This window comes from Empidonax traillii, unplaced genomic scaffold, assembly GCF_003031625.1.
Source record: "Empidonax traillii isolate 1590-97213 ecotype Southwest subspecies unplaced genomic scaffold, ASM303162v1 scaffold236:size2090792, whole genome shotgun sequence".
Lineage (NCBI taxonomy): Eukaryota > Metazoa > Chordata > Aves > Passeriformes > Tyrannidae > Empidonax > Empidonax traillii.
Genome location: NW_020955429.1, coordinates 1,356,001 through 1,380,452, shown reverse-complemented (window position 1 = coordinate 1,380,452; position 24,452 = coordinate 1,356,001). Strand labels below are relative to the sequence as shown.

At 56.1% G+C, this 24,452-nt stretch overlaps 3 protein-coding genes across 4 annotated transcripts; 2 read left to right on the top strand and 1 right to left on the bottom strand.

Annotated features, from left to right (window-relative positions):
* Nucleotides 1-8: 8 nt before the first annotated feature.
* LOC114059632 (putative short transient receptor potential channel 2-like protein) lies at nucleotides 9-4,426 on the bottom strand. 2 transcript variants are annotated; one of them, XM_027888278.1, is made up of 10 exons: nucleotides 4,368-4,426; nucleotides 3,699-3,805; nucleotides 3,270-3,408; nucleotides 3,024-3,179; nucleotides 2,463-2,619; nucleotides 2,198-2,269; nucleotides 1,879-2,068; nucleotides 1,173-1,254; nucleotides 885-1,021; nucleotides 9-623 (listed from the first exon to the last, which is right to left on the bottom strand). In XM_027888278.1, the coding sequence occupies exons 2-7, from the start codon at nucleotides 3,741-3,743 to the stop codon at nucleotides 2,038-2,040; spliced, it is 600 nt and encodes a 199-aa protein (XP_027744079.1). In that variant the 5' UTR covers nucleotides 3,744-3,805; nucleotides 4,368-4,426; the 3' UTR covers nucleotides 9-623; nucleotides 885-1,021; nucleotides 1,173-1,254; nucleotides 1,879-2,037. The 2 variants fall into 2 exon arrangements, with proteins under 2 accessions (XP_027744079.1, XP_027744080.1); XM_027888279.1 differs by having other exon boundaries at nucleotides 2,463-2,616.
* A 347-nt stretch (nucleotides 4,427-4,773) lies between these two features.
* On the top strand, nucleotides 4,774-17,849 carry RNF121 (ring finger protein 121). The gene is made up of 9 exons (XM_027888274.1): nucleotides 4,774-4,871; nucleotides 9,300-9,337; nucleotides 11,562-11,703; nucleotides 13,099-13,253; nucleotides 13,720-13,827; nucleotides 14,287-14,407; nucleotides 15,487-15,620; nucleotides 17,119-17,220; nucleotides 17,544-17,849. Exons 1-9 carry the CDS (start codon nucleotides 4,815-4,817, stop codon nucleotides 17,662-17,664), a joined length of 978 nt encoding a protein of 325 aa, XP_027744075.1. The 5' UTR covers nucleotides 4,774-4,814; the 3' UTR covers nucleotides 17,665-17,849.
* A 2,547-nt stretch (nucleotides 17,850-20,396) lies between these two features.
* Nucleotides 20,397-21,599, top strand: IL18BP (interleukin 18 binding protein). The gene is made up of 4 exons (XM_027888240.1): nucleotides 20,397-20,614; nucleotides 20,805-20,870; nucleotides 21,143-21,272; nucleotides 21,392-21,599. Exons 2-4 carry the CDS (start codon nucleotides 20,810-20,812, stop codon nucleotides 21,597-21,599), a joined length of 399 nt encoding a protein of 132 aa, XP_027744041.1. The 5' UTR covers nucleotides 20,397-20,614; nucleotides 20,805-20,809.
* The last annotated feature ends 2,853 nt before the right edge of the window (nucleotides 21,600-24,452 follow it).

The following is a 24,452-nucleotide window of genomic DNA, read 5'->3' as shown; positions in this document are numbered from 1 at the left end:
CTCCTGATTTAGGGGTTCTGGCTTCCTCCTCCCATGGGCCACAGTTCTGGAACTCCAAGTGAAGCTTGAGGGGAGGAAAAGCATGACCTCCTCCTTGTCCCCACCATGCCCCAAGGCACAGTGCTCACCCAGGGAACCTGCTGTGGCACTGGGCAGTCACAGGACATTTCTCTCTCTTTCCTCTCTCTCCTTTATTCTTCTCTGGCAGTAACTCCTGCCATTACAGTGTTTCAGGCCCCTTAAGCTCCCCCCAAACCCCACCAAGGGGCTGGAAGCACCTTCTCCATCCATCCCACCAGCCTTGCCACAAACGTCCTGGGGCTGCTGCATCTCTGCCCCTTGCTCCTTGCACCACAGCTGGGTCCAGCACTGTGGCTTCAGCCCCCGGGAGGTGGCAACACAGGGTTTGTCCCCAGCTTTGCTGTCCTACTGCAGGCAGCGGGATGAGGACAGTGGCTCACCGCAAGTGCTGGCATGCTGCTCCACCTCTGCCATGCTGAAAGGCAGCTCGCAAATGGGGCAGGACATCCAGGTGTCAGGGGACAAGGAGGGCCAGGCTGCAGTGGGGTCTTTTTCCCTGCAGTGGGAGGTATGCATGGGGAGTACATCCAGGAGGAAGCAGCCTGTGGAAAGGAGAGGCGATGTGGTTGTCAGAGGCTCACTGGTGTTGGGATGACACGGGGTTTGGTCTGACACCCTCCCTGAGGCTTCTTATGGCAGAGATACACAGGGTTGCACTGTGATGTCCCTCCGCTGCCTGTCACCAAGCTGGTGCCAGGGCACCAGCAGGAGGGAGGTGTCCCAGCTATGGAACCGCCACTGCTATCCCCATTTGTTGCTTGGTGTCCCCTCGCCACCAGAGGACACCCCTCCCAAGCACTTACCTGAGCAGATGGGACAGATGCCCATCTCCCCATCAGTGCTGGTCTGTCCCCTGCCACTCCTGGCCTGTCTCTCTCGGGAGCCATGGGTTTGGGCTCTTCTTCTGACCATGTGTGGCCTTGAGGCAGTACCTGGAGCCCTGCAGAGGGGTCACATGCTGAAGGCACACTGTGCCACATTCTTGTCAACCCAAAGGAGTGAAGGGCTGGACCCAGAACTCTCTGGGACTTGGAGTGGTAAACCACCAGGGAGGATGAGGGCAGGAGGAAAACTGTGACCTGAGGGATTACCTGCCAGCAAGGCTGGGAGCACGTTGCTTGTCTGGCTGCTTGCAGGTGCTTGGGTGGGCTGTGGGTATGTTCAGTGCAGAGCCTGGGAAACAGCAAGTGGGCAGGAACCATGGAGACACAGGATGGTTTGGGTTGGAAGAGACCTTAAAGCTCACCTTGTACCAACCCCCTGCCATGGGCAGGGACACCTTCCACTAGAACAGGTTGCTCCAAGACCCATCTAACCTGGCCTTAAATATTTCCAGGGATTAGGCAGCCATAGCTTCTCTGGGCAACCTATGCCAGGGCCTCCCCACTCTCACAGGGAAGAATTTCTTCTCAATATCCCATTTAACCCTGCCCTCTGTCAGTGTGAAGGCATTCCCCCTTCTGTCATTCTAGGCCCTTGTCCAAAGTCCAGCTCTTTAGAGCCCCTTTAAGCACTGGAAGGGGCTCTCAGTTCTCCTCAGAGCCATCTCTTCTCCAGGTTGAACATCCCCAGCTCTTTCAGACTGTCTCTGTAACAGAGGTTCTCCACACCTTGGAACACCTCTGTGGCCCCCTCTGGACTCATTCCAGCAACTCCATGTCCTTCTGATGTTGGGGGCCCCAGAGCTGGAGGCTGCCTTGCAGAGGCAGAGCAGAGCAGAGGGGCAGAACCCCCACCTTGCACCCTGCTGCCCACAGTGGTGGGGATGCAGCCCAGGACACAGTTGTACAGGCTCACCTACTGGCACCACGGGACCTCCCAGGTCCTTGGCTGGTAGCTCTGGGTCACCCCCCGGCCTCAGTGCCTGACTCTGCACTGCTGACAGCACCATCCAGGCCGAGCGGCTGAGGTAGGCTGGGCTCCCAGCACCCCCTTCCAGCTGCCACAGGTGGCTCCTCAGCTGCTCCTCTGCACTGGACCTCCTGGGGACAAGGAGAATCAGCCCCCCATGAGGGGTCAGCTGAGGCTCTGGGCTCTGAGGCAGAACCTCAAGGGGCTCCAGGCCCTGCTACACAGGAAGAAGATGGGATGGGTCAGGCCAGGCTACTTATAAGTGTGGTTTGGGAAAAAACATCTGGTGGAAGTCAGGGTTGGAGCACCAGGGGCTGTCTGAGGGCTCAGCATCCTCCTGTGGGACAAGGGGATGCCCCAGGCAATCAAGCAGGAACCTTCTGCCCACCATCTTCACACAGCCCCCGGTTCAGCCCAGTGAGCATCCTCCTGTGCTCTGCCTGGGGCACAAGTGGCACCCATGGAGGAGCTGCTCCATCCCCACAGCCTTCCCATGGAGAGCAGTACACAGAGCTGTGAGAGGCACCTACCAGGCCTGGGGGTGGCCGGGGGGCTCAGGCTCGTGCTCTTGTGGCGTGCGCAGGCAGATGAAGGAGAGCTCGAAGTGGCTGCGCGGACTGAAGGGCTGGCTGCAGGTGAGCCGCAGGCAGTCCCAGTGCTGCCTCACCACCGGCACGGGGAAGTCTGCTGTGGGGGAGAGCACCCGGGGTGGAGGGGATGCAGCAGGGACCACTGTCCTGGCACTGCTCCCATCTCTGCTTGTCACCCTGTCACTATGACACCCAGGAAACAGCAACAACTGGGAGATTACAGGCACAAGAAAGGCTGGGGTAGGGGAGCAGAGCTGGTACGACTTTCCCAAGGACAACCGTGACGCCTGGTCTACCTGTCCCCTTCTGCCCCCCCCACCAGCCGTATCCTAGCACCAGCCCCCCATCCTGCCCTTTTGCCAACCCCTAGCCAAGCCCCATCCCTTTGCCAGCCCCCCATCCTCCTCCCCAACCGGTTCCCCATTCCCTTGCCAGCACCCCCAGCCCACCACCAGGGCCACAGCTCTTCCCTGTGCCTTTCTCCTTCGGATCAATCTTTACCTTCCTTAAACATCCGAACACTGCAGCGATTCCGGCCCAGCTTTGAGTCATCCGGTGTCATCAGCGTGACAGTGGGCACCAAGGTGACATAGGGCTGGTCACGCGGCCACGAGGAATGTCCCACCTCGATCTGCAGGAAGGCGCAGCCACAGTTCCCTGGGGAACAGTGGGAAGCATAGGGGGTTCAGAGCTGCTGAGTCCATTGGGGGCACAGCCCTGCCTCCTGGACAGGGACATACCGATGTCCACTGTCCACGTAGCTGATGGGACTGGCTCTTTCCAGCTGCAGCTCCACACTCAGCCACCTGCTGTGGTCCTGGGGGCAGTCCAGCCAGGGCCGGACACTGCCCTCACTCAGCAGGTTCTCCACCGGGTACTTGGGGTCCTGCATGCACAGCAGGGACATGACATGACACATGGCTCCCTCCCTGAATGCCTTTCCCTCCGGCTCCAGATCACTCTGGGCGCAGGGGAGAAACAGGGAATCCCCTGGTAGCCCAAGGAACAACATCCCACTTTGAGAACTGCCTGGAATTCCTGCCCTGCAGCCCTACTTAGTGCCCTTCAGCCTAACAAGGAAAGCTGGTGCTGCACCCTGTCACCCCCCCACCTGCCTCTTTAGAGAACCCAACAGCTCAGGGAGAAACAGCCCCCCTGGAGGAAATCCCCGGGTACCTGTGAGGAGAATGACACCACGTAGCTGATTTTAACTGGAGCCATTCAGGATCCTCTAGAGTCGATGTCCCGCTAGGACACAGATTCCCCTCAGATCCCTCCAGTGCCTAGTGGGGAAAAAGGACAGGTCTGTGATGGGCTTGGGCGTCTCCCAGCTCTGGCACTATTCAGCAGCTCCCAGCCTCAGCCCACAAGCCCTCAGCAGTTCCAGTGCACTCCAGTCCCATCTCACTGCCTCAGTGCCCCCCAGACCTGCCCCACCACCCCTTAGCCTTCTTTGCCACAACATTAACCCCTACATCTGACTCACAACCCCCCCATCTCCGTTCAGCCACCTCTGTGCTCGCTGCTCACCCATCACAACACCCCCAGCCCTGGATGCCACCCACATCTAGCCCACAAGCCCCAGCCCCATTCTGTCACTCCAGTACCCCTCAGTCCTTCCCCACAGCTCACGTCAGCCCCTCCAGTTCCACCCTCCGTGTTCCCAGACCCACAAACAACGCCCCCAGAGCAATTAATTGCAGTGACACCCCACACCCCTCCCCCAGTCCTCCACCACGACCCCTCTCCCAGCCCCACCAAACCTCGGCTGTGCCCCACAGACCCCCCCGCCATCCCCCGCGGCAGTGCCCCCGCAGCCCAACGTCCCCGGGCACCTCAATGCACCGACGCCAAAGCCATCGCCCGAATCTCCCGCCCGAACCGCACGGCCCCACCTCCGCCTCCTCGCCGTCTCCTGCCTGGCCCGGCCGCGGGGCCTGACGGGACTCGTAGTCTGCGGGCGGCGCAGGGCCCCGAGCAGGCGGCGTTACGGGGCGGCCCGGAGCAGTGAGGCGGCGGCGGCGGAAACGGCGGGCGGGCGGCCCGGAGTAGTGAGGCGGCGACGGGAAGGGCGGGCGGGTGGCCCGAGGACACCGAGCCCGCGGGCCTGCGAAGGGCAGGAGGGCCCCGGCAGGCACGGCTCCCCCGCGCCTGGCACGAGTCCCGCCCCTCCCCACTTCCGATTGGCCGCTGGGGCAGCGCCGCGCGCAGCGATTGGCCCAAGCGCGGCGGCTTGTCCGGTGATTGGCGGTAGGCGGCGGAAAGAGCTGGCCGCTGGGGGGGCGGGGCAAGATGGCGGCGGTGCTGGAGGTAGAGGTTGGCGGCCCCGTCGAGCGCGATGTGGAGGAGGTGCGGGGGTTGTGCCGGGCCGGGCCGGGGCAGCCGCAGAGGGGAGGGGGAGGCGGCTGCGGGGCCGGAAGCTCCAGCGCGGGGGAGGCTGGAGGGGAGCCGCAGCGGGCGCGAGGCCTGGGGGGCGAGGGGAAGCGAATTACGAATGTACGCTAAAGGGTTCTGAGGGTCCTTGGAGTGGGAGAGAGGCGGTCTGGGGCACTCTGAGCTTGTAGGGCTTTGCGGCGGGTGGGTGTGGGGAGTGTTAGTGTTGGGGGGTGGCACTGGGGATCCCTGGCATAGGGGAACACCGGGGGTCCCGGGGGCAGGGGGGCACTGGGAGCTTCGGGACGCCCGTGGGGCAGCAGAGCAGTGGAGGTCCCGGGGCCGCGAGGGTGGGGATGGAGGCTCGGCTGTTGTTCCCCTGCTGGCTTTCAAGTGTTCCTGGGGATGAAAAATGACAAAGCTGGAAACAAGAAAGCTATCTGGAAAGCTGGAATTGGGAGCAAGGTGGTGTATGTGCCACGGGCATTGGCGCTGTTGCCCTGGGCTTTGCAGTGGCTCTTTGCCATCCCCTGTTCTTTATGCTCAGGAGTTTTCTTTCCACTTGCAGAGAACGAGAAAAAGAGAGTATGGCTCTGTTCTGTGTGGAGAACGTGGTTCCATCCTGCCTGTACTGTGGGTTACTGTGGGTGACTGGTTGCTGGTGCAGTCAGGTACTTTTTGGTGCTTTTCCTCAAGAATAGGTGGTTTGGCTTAAAATTTCTCAGATGCTGATGGTTGTGTTGGAGAAGATTCCTGGCAGGGTCAAGCTGTGGAGATTCCCTGGTGTATGGCTGAGCTGTGGGAGCTTGTAGCTCCTCCCCACATCTTGTGTTGCTGTAAGAGAGCAGGTGCAGTGGGGTGATGGAGGTTTAGACCACAAAGCAATTGCTCTAGAGTTGCTACTGGTTATATTTGTAAGATATTTTCTGATGACTTTGTATGTAAAAATATGAAAGATCCAAGTTCTCTGATGCTCAGAAGTGAAATTCCCATTTTTCGTTCTGTGGGAAAGCTACTTTTGGGGTTGGCAGTGAGGGAGTGCATATACGACCTGTGCTTATCCCTGTTATTCCACACAATCCATGTCTGTCAGGACAAAATCTGTTTGCTTGTGTTGTTCAGAGGTCTTGGCAGCTCTTTGGGCAGAGCGAGTTGCTGATGAATCACTAACAGTGGGGACCTGAAAGCAGTTTAACATTCTCCTGGAATAAAGCTGAGTGTCCTGTGGCTCTGGCTCTGCTTGCAGGGAGCTTGGGCCTTCAGCAAAAGTTTAGTTTCCAATTACCCAAGTGTTTGATCAGTTAGGACCTTTCTCTTCCCTGTTCCTTGTTCCTGCTCTGTTTTATGAGCAGGAGAAAAGCAGAACTGAGATTCCAAAATCTCTCAAGACTTTCACTAAAGAACATGCCTCTTCCCAACCTGCCTTGGTTGAACTTGCAGCACTTTGAGATTTAACTTCCCATTATTTGGTTGTTCTTATTGGGTGCTGTGAGACAAAGACTGAGGTTGGGGCTGTGGGAAAGGTGAGATCAGGGCTAGTGGCTGCTCTGGAGCTTTGAACTGAGATCAGCAGTTGCTTATTCTCCATCCTCAGGGCATTCTCCTTGCCTCCTTCACAGATTTAGAGCATAATGAGATTAGAGCTGGCTCACAGCAGCATATGTGTGTCCCTGCAGATCCCCCCAGCTCCCTGGGCTCTGAGGAGCGGGTGGTTCTGGTTTTGGTGCTGACCCTGTCAACAGCCTTTGTGTTTTCCTTGAGAGAGTAATTCCATTGACTGTCCCAGTGGTGGGGATCACAGGTTTGTGGAGGCTTTGGGGCATCAGGCCCTTAAAAAACCAGGAAGTGGCATGAGGTTCTTCCAAAGGCCATCATACCACGTCTGACAAGATGATTAGATGTTAGTCCAAGGTATCCAGTTTCTCCCAGTCCTGACCTCCCTTAATAAAGTTATTTCAGGAGCTTTGAGCTCTGGGAAGTCTGGTGAAGCTCAGTCCTTGTGATTGAGGCAAAATTGTGTCTGGTGCGTGGATCTGTGGCTGGCTTGGAAGCACAGCTTGGAGGAACCTCTGTGCAATGTCAACAGGATGTCCACAGGGTTTGGGGCTGCTGGAAGAATTTGGAGATCTGGGGATGCTGAAGCAAAGAGGCTGGGAGATGTTTCCCAAGGCAGGACTGACTCTGTGGATGGAGTGGCTGGTGGTGTGGTATGGAAGAGTGAGCAGAGACCCTGTATAGGGATAAAAAAATTGGTGTGGTTGGAAGGTGCTTGTCAAACATCTTTATTCAGCAAGAATGGGGCCAGAGCCTGGGGGGAGCAGGTATCTCCTGGGGGGAGGTAGTGGAAACCCCTGCATGACACCCAGAGTTTGCAGAGGGATCGGCCTACGCTGGAGCCAACAAGCGCTTGGGGATTCTCAGCTTCTCCTGTGTGCAGTGACTAGTTTTTAAATCTCTTTTTCCTGTTCATATCAGAGCAGTTGTTCTTGCTCCAAATTGTGTCACAGCAACTGAACTGATGGATCTGGACTGGCTGCTTTAGGAGCAGAGGCGCTCGGGGAATTTGGTCGATACAAACACCCTTCTCAGTGTTGGTGTCAGGTTGTCACCACCTCCCCATGGATTTTGACACAAGCCAGTGAGCTCCAACACGGGTTTTTGTAGCTCTAGATTTTGCATCCAAGTCCTGAAGTACTTCTCAAGGGCCTCAGGAGCTGAATCTCTCACAAGTGTTGCTCTGGGGTGAAGCTCAGCAGCTGTTCCACACCAGGCAGACAGATTGCTGCTGTGAGTCTTTCCCTGCCTCCTCACCCTGGGGTATAATTAGGTGCCACAGGGGAAGCAGGGCAGCTGCACGTGCCCTCAGCCAAGCCTGGCTGTGGTGGGAGCTGCTGGCTATGAGACACCTTTGTGCCGGCGTTCCTGTGCTGGGCAGGCGAGGCTGATGGCTGGGCCATGCTGGGGAGAGCCCTGGGGTAAAGGCTGAAGCCAAGCCCATGGCCCCATACCCAGTGAGGCAAGGTAGAGCCTGTTCCTGTGTACACGTCTCTGCTGTGTATGCAGGAAAGAGCGATAACAAAGGTTATGGCTTGTTTCCAGTTTCCATCCCCAGGGCCTCAGCAATGCCTGGAGTGTTTCTGGCCCCATGAGGATTTGTAAACCCCGTGTGTACATTCCCAGCCCTAGACAAGCTGCTCTTGGTTTAATCTGAGTTTGTGTCTCACCAAGAAAAGGCAATGGAATCCAGAGCTGTGGGTTTCCCTCCCCAGTGCTGTGGGTCAATGTGCTGCCCGGTCTGTGAGCCCATGTGGGGACATAATTGGGGCTGGAGGGTTCTCAGCAATTAAGTGAAGACATTGAGTGAAGATTTTGTGAAGGTAAAGATTTTGCCCAGAGAAGCTGTGAACTCTCCATCTCTGGAAGTGCTCAAAGCCAGGTTGGATGGGGCTTGGAGCAACCTGGTCTAGTGGAAGGTGTCCCTGCACATGGCAGGGTGATAGGAATGAGAAGAGCTTTAAGGTCTCTCTGACCCAAACCATTCTGTGATTCTATGATTCTATACAAAGCTCCAAGTGAAAGCTGAAATGCAGTGTCAAAGCTCCCCCCACTCCTTCTCTGTCCAAAAGCGAGAGTATCCACGCAAAATCTCACTGGAGAAGATGGATTATACGAGCCCATTGTCAATCATCACTAATAACAGCAGCTCCTGTCACTCTAGGTTGCTCCTGCCTGTAATGTTTGAGAGGAACTTCCAGCCTTCTCAGCAAAACAAGGCCTAAATCTTTCTTTTTCTTGAATTTTGAAAACTTTTTAGCACTGTTTTTTTGCTGGTGTTCAGATACTGTCCCCTGTCCTGCAGTCTGGTGACATTTTGGACTGCATTTGCATTGGCTACACTGGGATCACCATTCTATGCCTCAGGATGCCTGGCAGGGTTGTGAACATGGGATTTAAACCAATTCTCTGATACTGGTGGTGTGGGATAGTGGGCAGAGCCTCAGCTCCATTAAAATATGGAAGTGGAGGTGGCAGAGGAGCAGGGGGACTCACTGCTTTCCAAGTGCTGCCTGGGAGAGTGAAGGACAAGCCTGGGCTATGCTGTCACCGTGGGCACATCCAGGTTTGTTACTTAAAGCATCTGAGTCCAGAGATCCCTTCTTCACATTCTCAGAGAGCAATCCTGGAGGTCTCACGGGATGGCTCTCACCAGAAGATAAAGGAGCCAGGTGCCATGTTTCCTGCGATGAACAGGTAGCACAGGCACACAGAGTCCTGCTCACGTGGGCACAAGCCAGCACTGTGCTGCTTAGGAAGGTGAAGGGAACGAGTTACTCATTTTGTGGTGCTGCTGCTGCTCCCAAACTCCAGCGGCTGATTTCATGGGTGTTTCTCTTGTCTCCCTAGGTTGACCTCTCGCACTTGTCCCCAGAGGAGAGATGGAGGTGAGTGTGTTGGGAGGTGAATCAGTGTGTACAGCTTGAGCGAGCTCCTGCTCCTGGCTGGAGCGACTGGCAGCACAGCCCGTGTTCACAGTGAGAGAGGACAGGGTCAGCATTTTTTGCTGGGGGGAAGAATGAATTGTCTTAAAAGGCACGTTTTTTTTCTTTTAAACTACTTGCTAAATATTAGAATCACAGAATAGTTTAGGTTGGAAAAGCCTTCTGAGACCATCAAGTCCAAGCATTCCCCCAGCTCTGCCAATGCCACCACTAACCCATGTCCCCAAGCGCCACATCCACACCTCTGTTAAATCCCTTCAGGGATGGGGCTCCCCCACTACCCTGGGCAGCTGTGCCAGGGCTGGACAATCCTTTCTGTGAAGAAATTTTCCAAAATATTGAACCTAAACCTCCTGTGGCACAATCTGAGGTTGTTTTCTCTTGTTCTGTCACTTTTTACCTGGAAAAAGAAACCAACCCCCACCTCAGTCTACCCTCCTGTCAGGGAGTCGTAGAGAGTGAGAAGGTTTCCCCTGAGCCTCCTTTTCTCCAGGCTGAGCCCCCAGCTCCCTCAGCCACTCCTTATCAGTTTTGTGCTCCAAACCCTTCCCAAGCTCTGCTGCCCTTCTCTGGACACCCTCCAGGCCCTCACTGTCTGCCTTGTGAGGGGCCCGAAAAATTCCTCCTTTTCCCTAAGCTAATCCAATTTCAGCCAGATGCTTACTGAAAATCACAGTAAGACTTGTCTCTCGGTATTGCATTAGTACAGGCTGGGGGTCGACCTGTGGAAAGGTGTAAGGATGCTCTGTGGAGAAGGATATGGGGGTCCTTGACAACAAGCCAGCAGTGTGCCATGGGGAGCCAAGAAGGCAGTGGTGTCTGGGGAGGCATTGGGAAGAGCATTGCTAGCAGGTTGAGGGAAGTGATCCTGCCCCTCTGCTCAGAATGGATGAGACACATATGCAGTGCTGTGTCCAGCTCTGGACTCCTCAGGACAGGAGAGATATGGAGCTCCTGGAGCAGGTCCAGTCGAAGCTGCAGAGATGCTGAAGGGACTGGCGTATGTCTAGGAGCTGGAAAGGCTGAGGGACCTGGAGCTGTTCAGCCTCCAGAGGAGACACTGAGAGAGGACCTCCCCAGTGTGTGTCAGGGTCTGCAGAGAGGGGCAGAGGATGGACCAGGCTCTGCTCAGGGGGGCCCAGCAATAGGACAAGAGGAACAGACAGTAACTGATGTCCAGGAAGTTCCACTTGAACATGAAGAACTTCCCTGTGCAGGTGATCGTGCACTGGGACGGATTGCCTGCAGAGGGTGTGGAGTCTCCCTCACTGGAGATATTCCAGAACTGTCTGGACACAATCCTGTGCCATGTGCTCTGGGATGACCCTGCTTGAGCACAGATGTTGGACCAGATGACTCACTTCCAACCTGACCCATTCTGTGATGCTGTGTTAATTTTTAGCGGAGGACTTAAATCAGAGAATTTGGCATATTTAATGTATTTGGATTTTTTTTCTTCTAACTTGAACAGTATTATCACCTTGAGACCAAGACATAAGGATGTCACAGCTCTTAATTCCACCTTGGTTTTTGGTCAAACAGCACAATCTGTGAAGAAACCCCAGATATCTGGCAGGCATCAGTCCGGAAATCACTTGTTCCAGCATGCTCATGGTGGAGAGAAGTGATTTGCTGGGACTTGGGGGTTTTGTTAGGTGTCACCTGTCCCCTACCCTTGACCTTTCCAGCCTTTCCCTTGCTGGGCAAGAGGGAAAATGGTGTTAGTGGCTCCAAACCTGGGCTGAGGGTTTGGTAATGAGAAGTGACACACACTCAGGGGGTCCAACAATTGCAATGTGCTCTAGGAGGACCGTGCTTGATCAGGGAGGTGGAAACAGATAACCCAAACACTTCTAACCTTGCCCATTCTGGGATTGTGAGTTATGTGGACTGTATGATCCATGTTTGTTAATTCAGGTATGTCAGGGGGAGTTCTCCACCTCCTTCACACCTGGATGGGCTGGGTGTTCTTGATTTTCACAGCATAGAAATGAGCTGTGAGCAACTTTTTTTCCTTCCTCCTCTGGATTGTTCACAGTCCCTGACTCCACGATTCTTCTTTGAGCTGTTTTTCTGTCTGGTCTTCCTGGCTCTCCCGAGCTGTCTGTGCCCCACTGTGCAGTCTGTGCCTGCATGCTTTTCAGCTGCTTTTCCCTGGTTGTTGCAGGGTGGAGCATGCACGGATGCACGCCAAGCACCGCGGGCACGAGGCAATGCATGCCGAAATGGTCCTCATCCTTATCGCCACACTGGTGGTGGCACAGCTCCTCTTGGTTCAGTGGAAGCAGCGGCACCCTCGCTCCTACAATGTAAGTGACCTCCTGCAGCTTTTCTGCCTGAGGCTGGATGGGAGTGTTGACTGACACCCTCCTTTTGCTAATGGGAAGTGTGTTCCTGGTTTTCCTATTGTCTGATGTTGCGATTCCCTTTTGACTTCCTAGCAGCATGGGGGATTTTAAGTAGGGATGAGGATGGATGGACCTGAAAGCCTCAGATTTCTGCAGGAAGCAGTACCAATAACTCAGTGTGACATGGTGCCTTGACACCAGGGATGGACAAGCAGATCTCAGGTGTTGTCCGCAGGGAAGCTGCATTTTGTGGGTGCTTCTTCAGAAGCAATGGGAGCTCCTTGCTGCCAGGACCCTGGGTTTGATGGTTCCTGCAGCACTCTGCTGAGCAGACCTGCCACTTGCCAATGCCACCAGCTGGGTGGCTGGGTCTGTTAGTTAACTAAACCAACTTTACTCTGACTTCCTTGTCATAATGATAATATTGTCATAATTAATGTCTCCCAGGAGTACCTGTAATCCTCTGTGAACTTTAAACCAAACCTGTTTGCCCGTTTCCCTCCAGCAGCACCACAAGAGCTCAGCTGCACAGCTGTAGATCTGTTTGGGAATAGGCTGGAGTGCAGAGACAAGCCAAAACCTTCTTGCCTTGTGTAATATGTGCCTGTGGTTGCAGCGTCAGGACCCTGGGAAGACAAAGGTTTATGTAGCTGCCTTACAACAAATTGGTTGGGTGGACCATCTCCTGTACCTTACTCTGGAGATGGTTCCTCTGCATTCTCCCTCTAGCTCTATCCTTTGCTACCAAAAATCACCTGACTGCTGCCTCTGACTCCCTCACAAAATCACAGAACCACTTGGGTTGAAAAAGCCCTCTAAGATCATGGAGTCCGACGAGCACTGCCAAACCCACCACTAACCCTTGTTCCTAGGTGCCACATCCATATGTCTTTTAAATACCTCCAGAGATGGTGACTCCACCGCTGCCCTGGGCAGCCTGTGCCAGGGTTTGATCACCCTTTCAGGGAAGCAATTTTCCCAATATCCAACCTAAACCTTCCCTGACACAACTTGAGGTAATTTCCTCTTGTCCTATCCCTTGTTACCTGAGAGCAGAGCCTGACCCCACTTGGCTCCCCCCTCCTGTCAGGAGTTGCAGAGAGCAAGAAGGACCCCTCTGAGCCTCCTTCTAAGCTAAGCCCCCCTCAGCTCCCTCAGTTGCACCCCATCAGACTCATGCTCTCAGCTGAGCTCTGAGCTGTTTTCCGGGTGCTGCAGACCAAATCTCTGCAGTTTCGTGGTGCTTTTCAGGGCCCTTGGATGCAGGCAAGAGAATGGCTGCCATGACTGTCAGGATGTTTCTGATATCTGAGGAGCAGAGAACCAGCTCTGAGTGCCTTTCCTCTGTTCCTGCAGATGGTGACCCTCTTCCAGATGTGGGTAGTGCCTCTGTATTTCACGATCAAGCTGTACTGGTGGCGGTTCCTGGTGATCTGGGTGCTCTTCTCAGCAGTCACAGCTTTTGTCACCTTCAGGGCAACTCGAAAGCCTCTGGTACAGACAACACCCAGGTTCGTCCTTCTGTTCCTGAGGGAACTTCTCAGGCCCAGAATAACCATTACAAGGAGCTCTTTCCAGTTTCCCTGCCACAGATGACTATGTTAAGCTTTGCTTCCTGGGAGCCTGGTGTGAAGGCCTTAACTGGCTGCTGGCAACCAGCCTGATGGACCTGGTACCCGGGTGGGTGGTGGAAAGCCAGATTCCACGTGGGCTGGTAGCCTCACCCAGGGCTGCACGGTGTGCAGCATGCTTCCTTGTGGCCTTTGGAGATCTTGAGGTTTCTAGTTTGAAAGTCAAGACTGTGAGCAGCCCATGGCAGGTTGAATAAGGCATGTAAAGCTCTTGCCCATGTGTAGGGGTAGGTGATTTGTCTGCAAAACCACTGTGATTTTGAAAAATAAAACTCTTCGGGTGATTGGCACAGTTTCATTCAGGAAAAAACAAAGGCATTAAATTCTTTGTTTTAATTCTTTACAGGCTGGTTTATAAATGGTTTCTGCTAATATACAAGATCAGCTATGCAACTGGTATTGTGGGGTACATGGCTGTCATGTTTACACTCTTTGGTCTTAACTTATTATTCAGGTGAGTGAATCTTTCCCACTTCTGGGGCAATGGGGTGTAACATGTCATTGAATATTACTCTGGAAAAACAATTGTCTTGGCAATCTGATTAATGGCACCAAAGAGGCTATTGGGATGTCTTTTTGCTCCTGAGAGGATCATGGGTGAGGTGCTGGTACCTGAACTAGTCCAGATTGCTGGAGAGCCCTTTTTCCAGCTCAGCTGTTGGCAGCTCCCCCAGCTCTATGGTGTCCAGCCTGGGGCAGCAGTGGAATTTTCTTTGCTGTACTGATGAAGATGTACCTGCAAGAAGCAGCGAGCCCAGGAGTGATGGCAGAGGAGTGTAGTCCAAGCCAGCTTCATGTTTAGACAGGTTGACTACTTCTCTGGAACATTCTCTGGAATCGTATATTCTCTGGAATATGATGAGTGGCTTTGCCCTCAAAAAAACCTCTTGATGGTTGGGCTTTTCTGTTGTAGAATCAAACCAGAAGATGCAATGGACTTTGGCATCTCCCTCCTCTTCTATGGTCTTTACTACGGAGTGCTGGAGCGGGACTTTGCTGAGATGTGTGCAGATTACATGGCCTCAACCATTGGGGTGAGTTCACGACAAGCTGTCCCCCAAGCCAGAGTCATCCCCCATATCGGCGGGCCCAAAACATGTTGGTCCCGGCAGCAGCTTTGGCTTCCCTCAAATGGGAAAGTGCATAGAACTTCCCCCTCAAGGAAGGGTCTCTGGCTGTAATGTAGCAAGAGTTGCTCTGAAGAGTGCTTCTCCTGAAGAGTGAAGCCTCTGCTGGGTCCCCTCATTCCCAGAAGGACAAGAAGTTCTTCCCCAGGAGTGCATGGTGGCCCTGGCACAGGTTGTTTAGAGACTTTTGCTGTCCCTGTGGACAGAGGGCTTGGTGGCCCAAAATCTGTAGCCCACTCATGTGGTATCAAAATAACCCACTCCACTAAAAAATACGTGACCTAGGAAGGACACCAGTGGAGTAGGTCATATTTCTTCTTTTCAGCAGCTGTTTAGGGTCTTGGGCTTTGTGTTTCCTCCTCTTCCTTTCTGAGCTTTCTGCTGCTGCTTCTTGAGGTTCTTCTCCAGTCTCTCACCTGCCACACTGCAACACCTTGTTACAACTCGGGTCTCTCTCAGATCCCCAGGGCTCTGTCAGATGCTCAGAGCAAAGCTGTGCCAAGACTGTAAGGGAGATGTGTTTTTGCTGATGATACTAAACCAGGAGGAGCTGTGGTCTCTTAGGAGTGAGAGCTGGACAGACAAGAGAGCTGGGCAAGCTTCAGCCATGTGAAATTTAGCAGGGCAAGTGCCAAGATTCTCCTCCTGGGGCGGTATAATCCTGTTTATAGGTACAAATTTGGAGACGAGCCTGGAGAGAGTCCTGTGAAAAAGGATTAGGGAGTTTGGGTTGACAGCAAGTCCCTCAGCATGGGAAGGGGGTACGTGGGGCTGGGGTGTGATGGGCCACTGCAACACTGAGCAGCTCCCTGTCCTGTTGTAGTTTTCCACAGCCGGACCTGTAACAAGGTTTTTAAGCCCCAAAGGCCGAGGCGACTCCCGGGGTGCTGACCCCAGCCCTCCTTAGAGCTTAGCCGTGCCACCGCGGGCATGGGACACGTGCCCTCCCACTGTCACCGCTCTCCCTCTGCTCTGCCCTCGCTCAGTTCTACAGCGCCTCGGGAATGCCCACCAAGCACCTCTCCGACAGCGTCTGCGCTGTCTGTGGCCAGCAGATCTTTGTGGACGTCAACGAGGAGGGGATCATTGAGAACACTTACCGCCTCTCCTGCAACCACGTGTATCCTTCTCTTCAGGTGCCAACCCCCTTACCTTGCTGGCCCCACGCTGGGGTTGCAGCAGGGAGCTCCTGCCCCATGGCTTCTCCCACAGTGGGTGAAGAAATGCCCATCCTGGGACTTTGGGGTGTCTGGCTGAATTTGCACGTGTTCCATGCCTGTGTCATCACTGACTCAGCATCCATGAAATCACTTCGTTGTCACCTCCACGTGCATCACAAGGGGTTATTTCCCCTTTCTTCCTCTCCCCAGCTCTCTCTGCTGAACCATGGAGCTGCACCTCACTTTGCACCTACCTTTGCCTAATCTGCTGTGACCTATCTGCCTGGCAGTGGCAGCTCTGATGGTGTGAGGTTAGGATATGCCCTGCTCTGTGCCACACTGGCCCTTCATCAGAGACCCAGTGCAGTGGGTCCTGTCTGAGTCTCCATAAGGGAAAATCAGGGGGAAACACTGCCGGCCCCTTTCTTAAAACAGCCCCCAGGTCCAGTACTGCTGGTCACTGCCTGTTCTGATCACAGCCTGGCAGCTTCCTCCTTTCCCAGAACTCCTTCAGGGTTTCCAGGACCCTGGAGTCACTCAGCCCTTCATATCAGGTGATTGATATGAAGTGGGTTTTGAAACTGGAAGTTCTCAGCACCAGCTGAGCAGGGTTTTTTCTCTGTGGTGACTCAGCCTGGAAGTGGGGTGTCCTCTGGCACCGCGTGCATTACTGCCTATGAGGTGGTTTCTAAACTGGGCCTATGCAAAGGTCATGCTGGCAAAACTCATGGCCTAAATTTAACTGTTAGGAACTGTTTGTGAGATTTATGGCTGACCCATGCAGAGTCTGGGACTGTGGGAGCACTGGGTGGTGTGGTTGTCAAGGAGCTGGTCCATGTTCCTGGTGGTCCTTAGGGATGAGGGCTGGCTGGGCACCCCTGGATCTATGGCTCTAGGGCTGACAAGTTGCAGCCCCTCCTGTTGTTGACTTCCTGGCATTCCCCCTTGGTTTGAGCAGCAGAGATATTCTGAGGAAAGTTTGTTTGCTCAGTGACACCCTTGTGCGTGGCAAGTTGGCTGCAGCCACCTCATGTTTCCCTGTAACTTCTCCAGGCAGGGCTCAGTTGTGCACATCCTTGTGACAGAGCACAGCAGTAAGCTAGACCCTGGGAGAAATTTCACAAATGTTGTCAATCCCTAGAAAGCCTTTGAAGAAGGCCTGAACCTTCTCAGTGCTGGGCATCATCAGTAAAGGGTTTCAGTCTCCCTGGTGCGCATGCGTTGATCAGGCCATCATTCTGCCTCCCTAATCCTGTCCTGCTGCCCTGTGAGCCCCTTCTGCTGTCCCTGGAAGCTGCTGCACCTTCTAGGAAAGGTCTGTGGTTGTGCAATGACTCATCCTCATGTGGCAGAATGTTTCCTTGGCCTGGGGGGACTTTCTTAGGCTTGGTGGTTCCCTTCACACTCAGTCATGTGTCCCCCTCTTCCTCTAGTTCCCCTTAACGTCCCACTCCCCAGGTTTCATGAGTTCTGCATCCGTGGCTGGTGCATTGTTGGGAAGAAGCAGACGTGTCCGTACTGCAAAGAGAAGGTGGATCTCAAGAGGATGTTCAGTAATCCGTATCCTTTCTCCTGCTGGGAGTCAGCACTGTAGGAAGGAGAGCAGTGGGTAGAGTACTTAAGGGGTGAGGGCCTCATCTTACCCTGGGTAAGCCACAGCTTTCCCATGACTGTGGCAGAGACCCTGCAAAACCCAAGGCAAGCCTGGCCACAGCTTTCCTTCTCTGGGGACCTGTGTCTGTCCTTCCCTGGGTGCCGGTGTCCATCCCTCCCTGGGCACCTGTATCCTCTGTCCCTGCTTTGGGGCACCTTTGGGTGGCTCCTGGGTGGGCCATGCTCCTCTCACCCATCTCCCCATGGCTCTTTAACTCCTTCCTGCCCAGCTGGGAGAGGCCTCACGTAATGTATGGGCAGCTGCTGGACTGGCTGCGCTACCTGGTGGCCTGGCAGCCAGTGATCATTGGACTGGTCCAGGGAATCAACTACATCCTGGGGCTGGAGTAAGCGCAGGCGGTGGGGAGCCGCAGAACCATGAGAGGACACGTACCTAGGGCTGGGGACAGTTGCCACCGGAGATGCTGGCTTTGCTCCATCACCTCTCAGGACCTCGGCCACCCCTGAGGACAGCGGCATTAGGGCCCCTCCTGCCAGGGCTGAGGGAGGATTTTTTTAAAAAGCAATTATTTTAATGAGCGTATTTAAAACTTTCTATTGCAGCTGAAAAGAGACACTTGTCCCCTTTCCCTGCCCCTCTTGGGTCCTTCACAGCACCCCACTGGACTGAGCTTTGGGCTGGGGGCTGTTCTCCAGCTCCCTCCTGCTGCTCTGCCAGGGGAGGCCATGGGGAGAAGGGCTGAGGCTTTGCTGGCTCCGATGCTGGCACCCCGGAGCAGCCTTGCTGGCAGTGAGGATGGGATGTGGGGGGCTGCAGAGGAGAGGCTGGAGCCCAGTGCTCTGAAAGAGGGGACAGAGGGATGCCTGGCTACTCCAGGCTGCCGGGCCCCCTTCTGGGTGCCATGGGTGTGCCAGGAGGAACCAAGCTGCTCACTGGCATGGTGATAGTGGGCTCTGTCTCGGCGAACCCTTTTATATGCTCCCAAATTTTTTATGTTCCTCCCTGGAGGTCAGCGTTGTCCCCTGGCGGCTCGGAGTTGTCAACCAGGGCATGGAGTGGGACCGGTGCTGTTCCTCTCCCTGCGCCCTTTTGGGTGACGGTACATCAAGAGCAGCCCAAGAGTGGGTGCCCCTGCCCCAGGGCGTGGGGGCCTCGCTGGGTGTTGCTCTTCTTGGCACTGGAATAAAAGGGATGGAGCAAAGGTTGGGCTGGTGCTGGCATTTCCTTGCCCTGGCATTGCACCATGGCATCCTCCTGGCCATGCCAGTTGGAGCCGTGTCACAGTCCTGCTGGTTTATTGGCAGCGGGTGGGGGCAAAGTCCCCTGAGGGCCATTGGTGGTATTTTGGCATGCAGATACTTGAGCCATATCACCTGAGGAGACTGGGGTCTGATGAGGGGCTATGAGTCAGCTCCTAGCTCAGGGGATTTGAGAAGTGGCATGGCTATGGGCACCACGTGGGCTGTGTGCCCCCCCCCCTCCCCTTGGCGAACCCCAGTGGCCTGCTATGTCCTTTGGGTTTTCTTTTGGGTGAAACCACATTGCAGTGTTGTGCCAAACACCGAAACAAGAGTCCTGGAAATGGAGACGTGGCACTGGGTTTTTTTTGATTGTTTTTCCTGCTCCAGGGTGAGGCCATGGTTCCTCCTTTCAGCTCTCCCAGGGGGATGGATATCATGTGGATGGCAAACAAACACCTGTGGCACCCAGAGTTCAGCTGGTTGGTGTTGGTGTGAGCAGGGAGGTGGCAGAGGAGCACAGGGCATTGGGTACTGCCATGGGAGCGGCCTCTGGCCAGTCACTATCCATTGGACACCCATGGGTGCTGTGGAGAGGATGTGGCTGCTGGCCTCATCCTAGCAGGAGGATAGGGATGTGTTGCACTTGGCAGGTCCCCAAGATAAACATTCCTGTTCCCACCACCTTTCTACCCTGCTGGGAACAGGGATAATGAAACTCACTGGGTGATTAGGGACTTTTTTCCAGGCAGTGCCAGGGCCTGCAGCTCAGGTGGCTGCTTCTGCCCTGTGGCTGTGCCTGCACTGGCTCCTGGCCTCCATGGTGCTGGGGAACAGAACTAGTGGGTTGTTGAAACTGTGTCTGCTGCCAAGGGGCTGGCTCAGGGGATGAGGGGGCTTTGCTCGGGGACAGGGGAGAGGAGCCCGGTCATGCCCCTGCTCAGGCTTCCCACAGCCAAGCACCAGAGTGAAGCCTGGGTTGGGTCCTGGGGGTTCCTCTCCACGAAGCTGTTGTCTTGCCCCAACTGGGACACCCAGGGGTCAGCAGCCGGGGCTCCCCCGACTCACTGTGCATGCTCAGTGCCCCGGGGGCTTAACCCGTCTCCCTGTCTTGTGCAGACCCTGACTTGCCCCTGACGCCAGAGTGTCAGGGGACAAACCAGCATGTCCCAGAGTCCTGTGACGCCCCTTGGCTCAGCCTGTGCCCAACGTGATGGAGACGGGCGCCCAACCGAGCCCCGCTTCTTCATCCCTGGGAGGCCCATGGATGCTCGCACAGGGGCATGCTGGTCATGGAAGTGCCTGGGGGACGTTCGCCTCAGGTGTAGGGACATGGAGCACAGGGGGCACGGAATGCTGGGGACAGCAGGCACGTTCTGGGAACCAGGGGATATGGGGGCACGGGCCCTATGGACACGCAGCGGGGCCGGTGTGGGTCCCGATCGGCGTTTAGATGCGGATCTCGGAGTCGTGGAGTCGTGGCATCGCGCCACGTCGGCGGGGCCGGAGCCGCGGGCGGTCCCAGTGAGTCACGGTGCTGCCGCTCGCCTCGCCCCGCCCCGGGGCCGCCCTATAAAGCTCCGCCGTCGCGAGCGCCGCCGCCCCCCCATGGCTGAGCCACGGCTGCCCCGTACGGACCGGGGCGGGGGACAGCTTTGGGTGGAACTAGCCGCGATCTGAGGGATCCCGAGAGGAGGATGCCGGAGGGAACGGGACCATCCCAGGCTCAGGGGATGGGGAGGCGCTGGGGAGGGGATGTGCTGGGTGGATCAGGTCAACTGGGGGGTGCTGGGGGAATGCGAGTGGGCGGGACCATCCTAGGCTTGGGTAGTACTACGGGGGGATGATGAGTAGACCACGGCCTGCTGGGGGAAATGCTGGGAAGATGCGAGAGGACGAGCCCGGGGGTTGCTGTGGGGGAGATGCTGGGGGAACCGTGACTAGCTGGGAGGATGCTGAGGGGACCGAACCATCCCAGGCTCGTGGGGAGCATCCCGGCATGTCCAGCGCTGAGCTCCATCTCTGCCTGCAGGGGCCCCAGGACTCTCTGCCTTGCTTCTCCTGCTTCTGCCCTGCTGGGCCCTGGCTGTTCTCTGTGCAGGTAGGTGGGGGTTACTGAGGGAGCCGGGAAGGCTAGGGTCACCTCTGGGCTCTGTGCCTCTCAAGGGGCCTGTGCAGGGTTCTATGGATGAGGATCCTCTATGGGACCCTGCCCTCTCACCCACCCCAGAGATGTGGGGTCTCAGGGGGTCGCTCTTGACCTCCTGCCTTACTCCACTCAGCTCCCCCAGGTGCCATGGCCCTGCAGCTCCCCAGCATCACCACCCTGCGGATGCCAGCAGAGGCCCCCTGTCCAGGTGAGAGACCCCTGGGGCCATGGCAGAGATGGTGAAGCTGCATGAGTCCCCCAGCTGGGGGAGGCACAGTGGGGTCAGCTCCTGCGCCAGCCCCCAGCACACACACAAGGTGCATCTTCCACCCACAGCCAAGATTCTGGGGTGCTGACGAGGTGGGGCAGCATTCTCCATTGTTGGGGGGTGCGGGAGGACTGTGACTGTGGCCAGCCTGAACAGGGGGGCACTGGGGACCCTTGCAGCACCCCTGATCCCCACGTCCCCTCTGGCCACAGGTGAGAGTGTGACAGTGTCATGTGAGGCGACAAGTGAGCTCCCAGAGCTGACGCTGCTCTACTGGCTGGCGAATGGCTCCTTTGTGGAGAGCCTGTACCCAGATGGGGCCGTCCATGAGGGGATAGTGCAGTGAGTATGGGGATGGGGGACATGGGGGCACAGAGACAGTGGGGTGGCCCCAGTTGGGGCAGGGACCCTGGATCTGCCAGCCCAGGGTGGGCACTGATGGCTCCCCCCCGCGTCTGCAGAGAGGAGCTGTGGGGCTCGGGGGTGGCTCTGCTCCGTGACCTGCACTTCAGCTCCTTCGACACCCAGCACCTGCTCACCAACTTCACCTGCGTGGTGCTCAGCCCTCTCGGTGTCGACACCAGGGAGGTGCGGTGGCCCCCGCCAGCACCAGCCCCCTGTCACTGTCAAGACAGGGGGGCTGGGCTGAGACCAAGGAGCAACTCGTGACTGGTGAGCAAGAGGGTCCCTGCTCCAGCAGCACCGTACTGCTATGTGCACGTGTGACACCTCCATAGAGGCCCATCTCCGTGACCTGCTGTTGGGACACATGGCCCCACATGTGCTGGCCCCACTGAGCCTGGGGCTCCTGATGCCTGGGCCAGCCCCAGCCCTGCCTGTAGCTGGCTATGGGACCCCAGGGTTTATTAAAGTACATCAAGGCTGCCCGGTTGTCACCTGCATCCTGGGGATGGTGCTGCCCATGAGTGCACAGGGCTCCTGTGGGATGAGGACGGAGGGAGAGGAAATGGCCCTGGTGCCCATGAAGGGCAGGATCCATCCCTGACCCCCTCTCTGCCTGGTGAAGGGCTGGAAAACCAAATCTGCCCAGGGAATGCCTGGCCGCACAGCTGTGCTCTGCTCTGGAGGAGGAGGGTAGGTGGGGAAGCCCTGGGGTGCAGGGACCCCCAGGGAGATGAGCCCATCACATCCCCCTCTGCACCTGGGGGAAGTTGAGGCTGTCCCCCAGCATGGCATTGCTGAGCCCCACCTACTGTTCCATGGGGCAGCCCCCCTAACCATCCTGTCCTGGCTTGGGTACTGGGACTGGGGTTCCTGGTGGCAGCCCCCTTCCTGCTACCACGTGTGCTCATGGGGGCTGTGACCCCCCTGGGCTGTGGGACAGCCTGGACCCCTCGAGCAAGACTGGGCTGCAGGCATTGCACTGCAGCACATTCAGGATGAGGGAGGGATAGCTACAGCCCCCATGAGCTGCCCCCAGTCCAGAAACCGCAGGAGACTCCTGGGGGACGCTCCTGTCCCACAGCTAGTCTTAGGAGCCAGGATAAGGTAAGCAGCGGAGTAGCCACCTGGGCAGGGACCTACCCAAAACAGCCCTGCTGCACCCCCAAGCCCTGTTGATGCCAGCCCCCATCCCTGGGACAGCCCCTCACAGACCCCACGCTCAGCTGCATCCTTACACCCATCCTGAGGTCTTCTCAGTGGGGTCAAGGTCAGTTGAAGGCTGTCAGTGGCAAGGGTCCTGGCCAGCAGGTGCTCCACAGAGGGCAGAGCCCCTGAGGGAAGCCCACAGATGCCGAGGTGCTGCAGACAGGGAAGCAACTGGTTACTCTGCGAGTGGTTGGGGTGGTGGGGCAGCAGGAGCAGGGCAACTCAGGGAGGTGGCCATGGGTATCCCCCCACGTTTGGCTGTTGTCCATCTCCCCATTGGCTGATAGGGCCTCTCATCTGGGGAGGACCCTGCTCCTGAGGGACATGAAACCTGACAGTGTGTGGGGGTGATGGGTGAGCATGGCTGAGGTGCCATCACTGTCACAGGAGCAGCCAGAGGTGGCTCAGCCAGATGGGTGATGACGTTTTGGGGGTTCACTTTGGCTTGGAAGTGAGGCTGGGGGCCCAGCTGTGGACTGTCACCCCAGTGTCACCAGTTTTGGCCCCATGGTCCCCCCTCTTTGCCTCTGATCCTCCAAGTGTTCTGTGCCCTGCTGGGCAGACACAGGGGCTCCCAGGGAGAGATGTTACTGCTGATCTGAGCCACAACTCACTGTGTCCTCAGCAGCATGAGAGAAGGATTGGTGCAAGCACTGCATCCCCAGTCAGGAGCACCCTGACCTATACCTACAATGCTTGGGACACACTTCTGGCTGGGATCCCAAGGGGGTTGCTTCTGGTGGGTGACACAGCAGGGCAGGTGGGGCTCTGGCCAAGGCAGCCCTGTAAGCCAAGGAGGAAAGGAAAGCAAAACCACAGAGCTTCTGTGCTCATCTTATTGTAAATTAGCCTCATTCCCATTAATGGCTGCTTCTGCTTACTGTGACCTGTGGATGTGCCCACGCTGGAGCAAGAAACCTCAAGGCGTCTGTGGCCATGGATATGTCTGTGCTGCAGCAGGAGCACCTCTGGAGGGAATGTGGCCCAAGGACCACATGATGGAGAAGATACACCTTGAAGCATCTCTGGCTGTGCAGGAAGTCATGCTGGAGCACCTTGAAGTGTGTGGCCATGGATAAACCCACAACAGAGCAGGTACACCCCTGGAAGCACTGCAGCCATGGAGAAGGTCATGCTGCAGCAGGTATATGCCCCATCCCTGGAAGTGTTCTGTGTTGGATGGAGCTTGGAGTGACTGGATCCTAGTGGAAGGTATCCCTGCCCATGAATCGGGGTTGGAACAAGATGACTTGAAGGTCCCTCCCAACCCAAACCATTCTGTGATTCTATGATTTTGTGAACATTTGTGGGAATTTTATGGACAGTTCACAGACATTTCACAGGAGTGATCCACCGACAAAGGGAATGATATCTGTGTATGATAGCAAGGGGTGGTGGTGGGTATTTGGATAATGTGGGACCTGAGCAGGATGTACATGGCATAGAATAAGAGGTGGAGAACATGTTGCATTGGTCAGGGAGGAAGAGTTCCATTTCTTCCCTGAGACTGTGGTTTGGATTTGTGCTGACCAGAGCACTGATAACCCCTGGATGTTTCAGTCAATGCTGAGCATCTTTGCTGCTCCTCACACTGCTCCAGCAACAGAATTTTGGGGTTTTTAATCATGGGTTGGTTTAGCCGACTCCAAATGTGCTGGTAACATCCCTGTCTCTGAGAGGAATGGGATCTTTGCGCAGGAGTTAGCAGGGCATGTTGTGTGAGAGTTAAACTGGATTTGAAGCGGGGAGGGGATAAAATCAGGACACTGGAGGTAAGCCTGGGGGTGACACGCCAGTGCTGAGGGACTGTGTGCTAGCGAGGTCCTTCAGTCTGCTGTCTCAGTAGAGGTAGGGAATGGAGATCCATGCAGCAGCAAGGATGAAAGTGTTACTGATGTGCTAGAAACCATG